The 13,337-nt window shown below is 28.9% G+C and overlaps 2 protein-coding genes across 3 annotated transcripts; one reads left to right on the top strand and one right to left on the bottom strand.

Moving 5' to 3' along the window:
• Window positions 1-1,266: 1,266 nt before the first annotated feature.
• LOC148239491 (U6 snRNA-associated Sm-like protein LSm8) lies at window positions 1,267-1,704 on the top strand. The gene has a single exon (XM_088198757.1). It carries the CDS (start codon window positions 1,341-1,343, stop codon window positions 1,629-1,631), a length of 291 nt encoding a protein of 96 aa, XP_088054883.1. The 5' UTR covers window positions 1,267-1,340; the 3' UTR covers window positions 1,632-1,704.
• A 2,316-nt stretch (window positions 1,705-4,020) lies between these two features.
• Window positions 4,021-13,273, bottom strand: LOC148239490 (solute carrier family 25 protein Shawn-like). Of its 2 annotated transcripts, none has more exons than XM_088198741.1 (9): window positions 13,098-13,273; window positions 12,809-12,966; window positions 5,613-5,775; window positions 5,421-5,543; window positions 5,262-5,360; window positions 5,096-5,202; window positions 4,954-5,035; window positions 4,656-4,863; window positions 4,021-4,494 (listed from the first exon to the last, which is right to left on the bottom strand). In XM_088198741.1, the coding sequence occupies exons 1-9, from the start codon at window positions 13,192-13,194 to the stop codon at window positions 4,461-4,463; spliced, it is 1,071 nt and encodes a 356-aa protein (XP_088054867.1). In that variant the 5' UTR covers window positions 13,195-13,273; the 3' UTR covers window positions 4,021-4,460. The 2 variants fall into 2 exon arrangements, with proteins under 2 accessions (XP_088054867.1, XP_088054875.1); XM_088198749.1 differs by having other exon boundaries at window positions 4,975-5,035.
• Window positions 13,274-13,337: the final 64 nt, after the last annotated feature.

Here is a 13,337-nt window from a genome sequence, read left to right as displayed (position 1 = left end):
AATATTTAACATTTCTTACTTTTCTGATTTTAAAATGTTAGAAACGCTTTGAAAAGTTTGCTACTGTGGGAGCCTAGATTTGTTATGGCAAAAACTTGGCAGCACTTGGGTAACACTAGCGTGACGGTTTTTCTCTCTCCACTGGCAAATTTCCGGGCATTCAGACGCGTCGTCTTGCGTCAACTTAACAACTTAATATCATAATAAAACATTATAGCAATGGCTCAATCTGTATCTAATTGCCACCCGTCACCGTCCCGCTGCCAAACTACTATTTCAGCGATACTAAGACTTCTGCAGAATGCTAAAAGTAGACCGATATTCTATGGGAAAGACATGATATACATATGAAGAGAAATATTTGGGCAACTACTGGCACAACTTCAGAATGTTCTAGTATTACATTGCTATACAATATATATTTTTAAGAGCATTGTAATTTGATGACATGGTGTCATCAAGATAAAATAAATACACTTGAATCGATTAAAGAAATATTTTATGTTTTCATATAAAAATAAGTCTTATATATTTTTTTTATCGTAATTTACATTTTAATGAATTAATAAAGCATTGAGATATAACTAGTACCTATAATAAAAAAATATGTAAACGTTCTATATTATTGCAATAAACGATTAAAAACAAGAGGCGGCTATGCGCTCAGGCGCGACCAATAACCTAAGTAATTTACGAGTGATGACAGTGGGTTAAAAGAAATTATAATTAGCACCTGTAGAAAATAATTGTCATTTGAATAAATATTACCATGGTTTTCTCAATTCAAGATATTATCTCTAATGTGTGGTTAAATTATTGGTATAAAATAGAATATCTTAAATATAGATTTTTTGTATTTTTATTGGAATCCCGTCTACGTGGCAAGTCAAGTAATATATTTTGTGGTTGCATGCGCTCATATTTTTTTAGTTGGCTTTTGATATTTTAACAATAAGCGTTTGTAACCTTTCTCAAGTGTTAAGTATTTACTATACATAGAGTATTATCAGCGTATTGCAGATAATATTGTTGATTGGAAGTTATTTTATGTATATTATTTTGCCTGTATTAAACAATGCTTATTAAAAAAATATTTTATAAGCAAATGTTAAGAATTTCTGATCACATTATATAAAGATAAATAAATGCTAAGAATTATTTTTTTAAATTTTAATTTATTGGCACACAAGCCAATAACAATTTTGGGGATTTATTACCTTTAAAAAACATATATCAGAAAATAAATATTTAAGTTCATGGCCATAAATAATATTGTTAAAAGCATTGTGCGCTGCTGCAGGCTGTCAGATTTGTTTCTACCGGTGAGTCGAATCGCAGACATGGCGTCAGGACTAGAGTCGTTTGTGAACAGAACTGTGTCAATAATCACTGCCGACGGGCGTAACTTCATCGGCACACTGAAGGGCTTCGACCAAAGCGTAAACCTGGTGGTAGAAGAGTCGCATGAGCGTGTCTTCTCGGCGAACGCGCCAGCCGCGCAAGTTGTGTTAGGACTCCATCTCATCCGTGGCGACAACGTTGCGGTCGTTGGACAGCTAGACGAAGCCGCCGACAAAAGAATCGACCTGAACACCCTCCGGGCCGAACCGCTGCCTCCAGTCATCTTTTAAAATTAATTTGTATCAATTTTGCTTTGTAAATATTGTAATCGTTAAGAAACAATAAAACACTGATAATAACCAACACTGGTTTTATTTGGCTAACCCGAATTGATCGTTTTGGGCTGACGTTTGGGTTTTCACTTCTAAATAATCGACAAGAAACCATAGGGACCTCCGAATGTAACCTGAAAGAATGGTTCTATGGTATTCGCTGAGGAATGTGCACTTGTTAAGTCGAAGTGCTATCCTTTGTTGTATAATTATTGTAAGTTTTAATTATCTTTAATCATATTAAGTGACGATATTTTTTCGAATCATACAATACAATATCTTTTTTTATGTCAAATGCTTCAATTATTTTTTCAATATTCTCTTATCTTGTTGATGTACTTTTGAGATGCCAATTCATATTCCAACAAAGATAAATTACGCTCAAAGCTTTGTTAACGATACAATGAACTAAGTAGCATTAGTAGAACGAATGAAAGTAAAAAATTCTAAAAACCCTTGAAATAATGAAGGAAGAAAATGTATCAGTAGGCACACCTTAAAATACAGTTTTGCGCAATGGGCGATGCAGTTAAGAATTAAAACCAAAATAATTGTTCTATTTTTTTGTATAATAATGCTTAGTCTGCCCTGATCACCTGAGGCGATAAGCTCACACTGGCTTTTGGATAAAACCTATTTAGACAGCGATATTTTACACAACTTCACTGCATAAAAAAGTTAATGCTCTTCATCAATACTGCATTTTTTTTACTAAACAAATTAAGTTATAGTAACTAAATCAATTGTTTACGTTTTCTTCTGTGATATGATTAAGAGTTGGGCTTACAAAAAGTAGGCAGGTGTGAAGCAAATTATCGCCAAAGCATTAGGTGATGAATATATTTTTTTTAAATTCGGTAGTTATTAACATCTCAGTTCGCAAACCATAATGAGTTAAAGCTGCACATTCTACACAACAGTAGTTCGAATTTAACAATTAGGATGTCATTGTTTAACTCACGCTATCGTTATTCATTATTGATATTTATTATATAGTACTAAAAAAACATGTTAGTTTTGCTCATTTGAAATATTTTATAACCATAACTAAATAATAATTAATCATTGAAATTATATTAACACCATTTACTGGCAAAGATTTTATGTGTTTCTGTTGTAGCAAGAGAAAGATACCGATAGTCTGTTTTTGGATGAAACAAGACATGCATGTTGTGAAAAATTGTATGGGATATATTGGGTAATGGATTTTAAGTAAACAAAATAAAATGTGCTGTCAAATTTTTGCAATAATAGTCTTATTCTTTATATATAAATTTCTTTTTAAAAAGAACCAGGATCAAAAGTTCAGTCCAAGTGAAAGACATTTCCAAGGTTTGAAATGTTGCTAAATAATATTAACTTTTTTTTTAATACTAATTACCAGTAAATTTATATTGTGGCCTTTTAGTGAAACATATATGAACTTTTACTGGTATATATATACATATTTCTACTACCAAAAATATAATTTAATTATATTTAAAAAAAAAGTTTTAGGGCGACATATTACCCGTTAAGGCCAAAATGTTCCAAACGTGCTTGTACCGCATTATCGGTGTAGTGAAATCCAGTTTCACTTATATTAATGTGACCAGACTTCCTCATTAGAAGAGGATTATTCTCAAAATTTTTGACCTTGAACAAAAATTTCCAAAAAGATCATTTATTTAACTATCATACCAATTTCTCACAAAAAATTTTTCGAAATGACCTTTTTTTAGCTCCAGTAGCAATTTGCCCTCAAACAAAAAATCCATGATGGTTTCTGAATAAAAATTACCCTGATTTTCTCAGGCTCCTCGAATCAAAATTCTCGCGATGATCTCTTTTGTCCCATAGCAATTTACTCTTTGTCCGAACAAAAATTCGAGATAATCTATTTATTTTTAGTGTCCTTTGATACTTTTAAAATCTAGTTATTGACCAGTGAAATTATAAATGAATTGTTTGATACATTTTAATTGGCCTAATTAGTGAAATTACATTTATACTATGAAAATATAACTTCACTGAAAAAAAAAAACATTCACTGATTGTGAAAATATCAGACACTAAATTAAAGAGGTCATCATGGAAGTTTATGTTAGTGAAGGATAAGTTGTTGCAGGAGCTAAACAATTTAAAAAGGTCATTCTGGAATTTTTGTTTATTTAGGGATGACGAAGGGCAAAATTTTTGAGGACTTCTGGTCATATTAACATAATATATACAATATATTAATGAAAAACATCTAGATATGTATATGTTTGAGCATAATATGCAAATAATTTCAAGGAACGTTATGATAGAACTTAAGCAAAATTCCCATCACGAAAAGTAAATAATATAGAATAGAATATTAAACCAATAACAATTATAATAAATTTATTTTTACCACAACAATATCGTTATGATTATTGATTACAATCGCATGTTAAATTCATAGATACAAGGTGTAAAAATCCATCATACAATGCAGTCACATCTAAAATCTTTTAATAATTTTATTATATCAGATTGTAATAATTCAGTGCTAAATTTAGTTAGACATCAAAAATGGAAGCTTGTTTTCGAGGCAATTTTGCAATACTATAACAATGCAAAACGACTAAGAAATTGATATATTATTCGTGTGATTTAATAATAACCCTTAGTGACTATTACTTACAAATAGGGAATTTACATGAAATCACATCATAACTACAATAATTAATTTATATTTAACATAGATTAAAACTTATAAACAACGCATATCACAACGAATCGGTCAACTGGTAACAGCAGCGAGGCAGATCGTCCTATTACATATTATCCGTAATATGTTAGTATGTAGTGAAAAAAACTGTAATAAAATAATAAGATAAAACATTTGAACTACTAATTTTTATCAAATTAAATTATGAAACGCTAATTAATGATATCTCATATAGACTGTTTATTTACAAAAACATTAAATATACATATAAACAAACAAGTTTGTTTCATATTTTATTATATTTTTACCTCTCATCTGTTTTTAAGAATTTTCTACTATTGTATTCTTGAAAGAAAGACTTTCCGTATTCAAACGAAGATATCATTATAGCACAAGCCGGCGCAACTTTAATAATCCTCGGCATTAAACCAGTGAATAAGCCAGTGAAGCCATGATTTCTATGAATATTCTGTAGCATTTCCAAAGTTCCCTTGACCCTCTGATTTGATCCTTGGCCTAAAATAAACGATATTGTAAATACAAATATTTTGATTAAATTTAAAAAAAAAGCAACTTAAAATGAAAATAATCCAAAACGATTTTTACTTGAATAAATCTCTTTTTCACCTAATTCAATCTGTTGATGAGTTTTGACGACGTCGAATGGCAATGTCATTATAGCAGCGACCTAGTTTGATAATTTCTTATTTAGTATACTAATAATATCATGATAAAATGTAATATTTACCGTTCCAGATATTGCTCCAGCTACAAAATTAAATGAGAACGGATTCTTCAAAGGATCGGAATATCCAAAGACCATTTTAATAGACTCGTAGTTCATCCAATAAATTCCTAAAAATAACGTAAGTTATGATCTTTATTTTAAGAAATAAGGATGTTAAAAATCTTACCAGAAAATGGTACATCTCTCAAGAGCGATGAGCCTAAACCTCGCCATAAACTTGTGATGCCTCTGGTGCGTAACAAATCGACAATTGCCGATCTAGTATCTAAATTTTAAACAATCAATAATATAATTATATAAATTACATATTCAACCATTTTATTACCAGTAAATGTCATTTTTTGTGATTGCATCTTCGTCCTGACTAGTTCTAAAGGACTAAATATTGTAACAGCAAACGTCCTAGCAGCTGATCCTGCGACTAATGGAATCCAAAGCGGTTGATTTTCTGTAAATGATCCATAGATATTATGTGGTTTATTATTGGTATTAATTTAATAATATTATGTGTGCATACTCTTTCCAGTTTTGGCATTGCGATAGTCCATCATTTTAACTCTCATCTGTTCGTAAAACACGAAATAGATTACAGTGCACGGAACGGCTAGTACTAAGGTGGGACTCAATCCTGACCAAAGCGATGTTAGACCTTCGCTTCGAGATATTTTCATCATTGCATCCTAAAATAAATCCAGAAGCTAATAAAAAATATTCTAAATAAATAATGATAGAAATAATTTGTATTAAACCGACCAAAAACGAAACTTTATTGAGTATGTAGCAAATACTAATAAGTTAACACTTAACCGGCGGTTCGTTTTTTTCCCGCATGAGCTGCAAAAATGGGCTGTTTCGCGAGAACTTTACGCAACACAGATTTATAACAAAAACATATGATAACTTTTTAATTAAACGGAATTAAAAAACAAAAAATTATAAAATGTTCTGCATTGTATTGGTTCATATGTTAAAATTATTTTATCCATGGTTTTCAATCTGTGGGTTGCATAAAATAATAATTAATATCATAAAATTTGCTTTATTCTACTTTATTATATTTCTAGTTTTAAAAATAGATAATAATTAATTATGTAAATAAAATGAACTATGTGAATTATCATATGTAAATTATATTTTGGTCTTCAATGGGTTTGTCACGCTTTAAAAGTAATTTACGATCGTGTTTTATTACTTTAGCTTGTTGATGCAAAGAGTTCTTTGATTGTCCCTCACATGTGAAGTTGTGGCGACAATAAAAATATTTTCGCCTTGAAATATTTTTTTTTCTTGTAGCACAAACCTTCATTCATAATGTCATCACAAAACACTTTAGTGTTTATTTTATTTAAAGCAAATTTTGGTACTTGCTTATTAACCACTTTACGCGCGGTCCCGCACGGGTGTGTGATTTTAGAAATGTCCCTTACACGCGGTGTCGAGCCTGTGCGGGAATATAAAAAAAGAGACTAGCGACACTACACTAGCGAGAATTGCCGGAACCGACGGCTCCGAAATCCTAGTATCCAATACATTTTCAACCGTCTGTAGGGTAAATGCTTCAGGGGTATATAACATTTTTTCCAGTATAATCATTATTTTTTTATTATTTCATTATTATTATTTATATATATATATATATATATATATATATATATATATATATATATATATATATATGTATATATATGTATATACATATATATAAGTATATACATATATATATGTATATACATATATATATATATATATATATATATATATATATATATATATATATATATATATATATATATATATATATATATGTATATATATATATATATATCAGTGGCGTACGGTGGGTGTTAATATTGGGTGTGCTATAAAAAAATTAAAAAAAAACGTACATTTTTTCATTTTTATTAGCCGAGGTTTTGACATGCATAAACTGCCTTACAGCTTTTTCCCATATATAAATAAATAAATAAACATCAAACCTAATCTAAAATATTATTATCTAAAAATATCAAATTTCCAATAAACATAAACTTATAATTATTTATATATAAAATCTAATCTTCTTTCTTTAATCATAAATTTTTCTATCACGCTGTCATAAAAAGTGCTCTTCTTTTTAATATCCACAAGGATCCCTTTTTCTATTGAAATCAAGCTAAGGCCACATAGCCTTTCTTGGCCTTGGGTACTTCGATAACAATTATTAATTCGTTTCAGAGCAGAAAATGAACGTTCTGCTGAAGCAGTACTGCTTGGAAGAGTTAATATTAGTTTGCCTAATTTATCTATTTCCTGAAAACCTGACTCAAGATAATTTGTGTTCATAAATTGTACAAGCTCATGAACAGATTTCTCTGCAAATTTAGGTAAATGATAAAGAACAGCAAGCTCATTTTTTAAACTTATATAATCAAATAATGCTCCATAGAATTGTTGCAGCTTGGTAAGTAATTCATTTGGAAATTTTTCTTTATATTGCTCATATTTTTCTTTCTCCAGAAGGTGAAAATATTCCAATTTGGACATTGAAGAAAAACGGTTTTCAATTTGCTTACATATATTATCAACTATTGTATTAAATTGTTGGCTAAACGCGTGCTTTTCTTCAACAAGCAAATCATTACTCAGTCTTGGATAATTTTCTTCCGTTACATAAGAATCCCATAATGTTTCATAATTATTTTCCTGTTCATGTCTGAGTTGTTGCAAGATTTCGGTAACTTTCTTACAGCAATATAATATCTCAAAAGATTTGGATTGTAAAATGTTGTATAACACATCAGTTTTTCCAAAAAGGTTTGAAAATATGTGGAGAAGTTTTCTTGTTTCAAAATCTTCCAAAAAGCTAAGAAAACCTCGTGCTTTATTACAGTGTCGGGGTCCCATAGTTCACAATTTTTCACGACGTCTCGAAAAAAGTCCGTAAATTCATTTCTGTATTTTTGCACTGTGTTACTTAACCGTGATGTGTAATTCCATCTTGTAAGTGTAACAGAAGGAAGTCTTCTACCTACAAACTCTTGTAAAGCATTTATTCGCTTGGAAGATTTCGAAAAGAATGCAGACAATCCATTTAAAGTTTAAAGAATGATTTGCACACTTTTATATTGGAAAGACCTTGTTGTAATGTTAAATTCAACATATGAGCATAGCAGTGTGTAAAAATGGCCAATGGATAAACTTCGAGTACTTTGGCTTGCAAACCATTAATATGCCCATTCATTACACTCGCCCCATCATAAGTCTGTCCAACTAATTTTTCTTGAATTTGAAATTCTTCAATTATATTTACAACGTGGCAAAATAAGTCATCGGCTGTTTTATCAGAGCTAACGTCTGTAAAGCCAATAAACCGCTCGTAAACTTTACCTTCATAAACAAAACGCAAAACTGTCGAGAGCTGTGAGTTCGTCATTATATCTGAAGTTTCGTCAAGAATAATAGCGACAAAATTTGCTGAATTTATTTCTTCCTTAATATGATCTTTAATAACATCACCAATCGCTTCAATTATGTCATTCTGTATGGATGGGGAAGTACCACGAAACACCGTTGCAGTATTTAAATGAGTATCCAAAACAGAATCGTATTCTCGAAGTGCATTTAAAAATTCAAGGTAATTTCCTTTGTTTACTGAATTACAGGATTCATCGTGGCCTCGAAAAGGTTGTTCTTGTTTTCCTAGATATACTACTGCGTCAATCATTCCTTTTAATATTTCTCTATTTTTATGAACTTGTTCATTATGTTGACTTATATTAGCTTTACGTTGAGCGTCAATCATGACTTCAATTCGTTGTTTTCCAAACATTTTGAGAGAAAAAAATTATTGAACGTGTGACTGCGCTCTTTTGTGTTTTTTCAGTGCCGTTATCAGATGACTAAGGTCAGCAAATCCACTTTTACTCCGCACGCTTCTTTCTTTGGAAAACAATATACATGGCCAACAGAACAATCTAGATCGAAGTTCGCAGCCTGTTAACCACTCAGTTCGTTCATATGATGAAAATGAAAAATGTCTTGTATATTCACATTTATTGTCTTTATGCTTCATAAATAAATTGGGAAGAGGTGGACGTGGTTTGCCAATTTTGATGATTTTCAATTTAATTTCATACCTTCTTTTTGAAAATGGATTATTCAAAATATCTTCAACAGTATTCTTCATCATTATTGGGGTAAATAAAAAAATATAATCTAGAATAGAAAATTAAATATTGATCATATGTAAATAAGATAATAAACTATTTTACGCCAAAATATAAAAAATGAGTGACCTGTTATTGTGATATAATGTAATAAAAAAGCAGCGACGGACGCAAGAGTTTTTGAAGTTGGCGCACCAAATTCGAGACCAATTTTACTACTGAGCGCTGCCAGCCGACAGATCGACTTCAGCCGTTAAATCTCGGAACAATTTACTTTAGTCGGCGGCCGCGCGCAAGGTCGGCGCGTTATATGTGTTGTTCCAAAACGATCGCTCGCGCGAAAACGTTCAGAGCGAATGACAAATACCAATGCATACTATACACTGCATATTAAAATTTTATAATTTTGCATACTACTGTATGCAAAATGATGTCGCTTTACGGCGTAAATTTTCTAAATATCTAAATTTATATTTTAGATGGTTTTGCGGGTGTGCGCCGCACACCTAGCACACCCTGAATATACGCCCCTGATATATATGTGTATATATATAAATATATATGTATATATATATATATATATATATATATATATATATATATATATATATATATATATATATATATATATATATATATATATATATATATATATATATATATATATATATTTATATGTACATATATACACATATATATATATATATATATATATATATATATATATGTATATATATATGTATATATATATATATATGTATATATATACACATATATAAATATATAACATATATTATATAATATTATATAAATATATATATATATTATATAAATATATATATATATATATATATATATATATATATATATATATATATATGTATATACATATATATATATATATATATATATATATATATATATGGTTAATATTTCTAGGAGTCGGATTACTCCGCGTACTTTTTTGATTCCGTGTGGAATCATGGTCCCTACGTTTCGGCCAGATTCGCCCGGCCATCCTCAGGGGAAAATTGAGAATATGAACATCCGGTGTGGGCAAAGCCCAGCATGTGGTTGTCGCGATCTTACGCGATACGAAGGACAGATATATATATATATATATATAAGTATATACATATATATATGTATATACATATATATATATATATATATATATATATATATATATATGTATATATATATATATATGTGTATATATATAAATATATATATGTATATATATATATATATATATATATATGTACATATATATATATATATATATATATATTTATATGTACATATATACACATATATATATATATATATATATATATATATATATATATATATATGTATATATATATGTATATATATATGTATATATATATATATATGTATATATATACACATATATAAATATATAACATATATTATATAATATTATATAAATATATATATATATTATATAAATATATATATATATATATATATATATATATATATATATATATATATATATATATATATGTATATATATGTATATACATATATATATAAGTATATACATATATATATATATATATATATATATATATATATATATATATATATATATATATATAAATATATATATATATATATATGTATATATATATATATATATATATATATATATATATGTATATATATGTATATACATATATATAAGTATATACATATATATATATATATATATATATATATATATACATATATATATATATATATATATATATATATATATATATATATATATATATATATATATATATATATATATATATATATATATATATATTCAACCGTCTGAAGGGTATTTTTATTTAAACCATTATTTAAAAATATTATATTTTAATAATTTACGAAAAGTTTTATTTACATTTTAAAAATAAATAACATATTATATATAATTGTTATCGATCCCTGATGGGGTCTGGCCGCTCACAACTCGATATTTTTAATACGACATGCGATAATGACTCTTATTACAGCGCAAATAAGAACTAAAATAACACAAAATCGCATATTCATCATTAATTTGGTCAAGTTCACTGCAGACAACGTCACACGCTGCGACCGTATATTTACAAACTAAAATACACATTTTGACTTTTTAATTATTCATTAAAAAATCCCGGTATTTCTGGAATATTTTTCCCAAAAGGCCCGACAACCAAAGGGTTAAGAAACGGTAAAAATAATATTCACAATTTTTTGGAACAACGCAAAAAATACTCGTTATGTAATTTTGAAACATTAATTTTGCAAAAACTATAAATTTTTAAATTTTTTTTTTATTTTTCCTATTTCAAACCTTCCATTTGCTGTTTAAACCCAAACCAAACCTAAGCAAATCAACTATTATACTGTTATTATATTCGTTTAGGTTAGGTTTGGGTTCGAACAGGAAATGAACGTTTTGCAACTGTTGAATTTGAGCGTGGCGCCGTGATAATAAACCAGTACTTAATAGAATCAATGCATTTTATCAACTAGTCCTCAAAACTAGTATTTCTATTTATTTTATTTATATTGAGTTTTAAAATATTCAGTTTCTTTGTAAATATTTTTTTAAACTAAAAATAAAACAATTTTTAGGATTTTAATTTTGATCTTATGCGATCTACAAATTGAAAACCACTGATAAAATAATTTTAACATTTTTTAACATTACAAGTCAAAATATTTAATAAATTTTTGTTTTTTAATTCAAAAGTTATCATATTTTTTGTTATAACTGTGTTGTGCAAAGTTATAGTAAAACAGCTGTTTTCACACATCACACAATGGATAAATTATCTGTTCGTCAGTTGAGTGTTAAGACGACTCTTGCATATGCGCCAAAGTGCTTCATTATATGTGTGCTCGTATAAGTGTGCAAGTGCGATAATGGCCGGTATAAAATCGACCAGTACCCAAAATTATTTTAATATATTGTTCTGTAAATTGACAGTATTGTTACATATACTTTTAAGAGTGGCCTGCATCATGAAAGAGCACAGTAATAGCTTAAAATAGTTGCTGCACTTGCAACATGCACCAAAGTGAAGCATTACTGTTATTATTTTTTGAGTAGTGAAGAGGTGAATAAAAGTTCAGTGTAGTCTATCACTCCATGAAATGGACTAGTAAGTTCTGTAGCACTATTCTAGACCAGATCAGGCATTATCCTTATGTTTTAAACATCGTACCGAATAAATGTTCAGTCAGTATTAAAATAAAGTTTTAGCATTAAATATAAATCAAATATAAACAGATGATTTTCATTATAATTAGGCCAAAATACACTTAAAAAACCTAGCAACGCAAGCGCCTGATAGCATTGCATCAGTTAAAGCTTGAAACAGCAATCGCAAAGAAGAAATTCAAGAGCATACAATGATCATGCGTTAAACGTCGTTTTTATCTATTGACTCTTGAAAGGGGACAGATTATAGTTTGAATGGTCTACAATCGATTCAATTAGCTTCATTGGTAATAGTTAATTATGTACCTAAGTTAAAAAGTGATTATGAAAAATACATACAAACGTTCCATTGAAGTGCAATTTTCTTTGTGTCATCATTCCAGGCACGCACGGACATAAGTGATCCATCAAACCGTTGCAATATAAATAGCATCGGTTGGACATGAGCGCCTTTTGTTGCGTCTGAAGCCTAACTTTGACGACATCTAGTGGAGTCACTGATAACAAAAACGTTCCAAAATGTATCAAAAGTTATAATCAACGTTAAGAGCTCGTAAAGGTATCAGATTTTTGAGTACATATAATAAATTGTAGAACCTACGTATTAAAAATTTACAAAAAAACTTACTAAAAACTGACGTAATAAGGGCGCCGGAGCAGGAGGCCGCTATTTGTTGGTAAGGTTTGATGCGAAATCGAGGATCGTCGACTGTCGGAATCGCCATTGTTGCCGGTTAGCGGCGTTATCGCCGATCCGCACGTTCACCGCATGCGTGTGCTATGGATACTCACATCTGTCAAACTAAATTTGGCCGTAAGCCAATATCATTCGAGCAAAGTAATTTTATATTTTTTTAACGCCTATTTT

Source organism: Plectrocnemia conspersa, unplaced genomic scaffold (genome assembly GCF_051122295.1).
Source record: "Plectrocnemia conspersa isolate PC_06_02 unplaced genomic scaffold, ASM5112229v1 ptg000001l, whole genome shotgun sequence".
NCBI classification, from domain to species: domain Eukaryota; kingdom Metazoa; phylum Arthropoda; class Insecta; order Trichoptera; family Polycentropodidae; genus Plectrocnemia; species Plectrocnemia conspersa.
This window is presented reverse-complemented; position numbering and strand designations above follow the sequence as displayed.

Excerpts from the sequence above, each read along its gene's own strand:
- LOC148239491 (XM_088198757.1), top strand. The coding sequence starts at position 1,341 with ATGGCGTCAGGACTAGAGTCGTTTGTGAACAGAACTGTGTCAATAATC.
- LOC148239490 (XM_088198741.1), bottom strand. The coding sequence starts at position 13,194 with ATGGCGATTCCGACAGTCGACGATCCTCGATTTCGCATCAAACCTTAC. Across the intron at positions 5,203-5,261 it reads GAGAGATGTACCATTTTCTG|GAATTTATTGGATGAACTAC; the intron begins GTAAGATTTTTA and ends CGTTATTTTTAG. Across the intron at positions 5,036-5,095 it reads CTGGAGCAATATCTGGAACG|GTCGCTGCTATAATGACATT; the intron begins GTAAATATTACA and ends TTATCAAACTAG.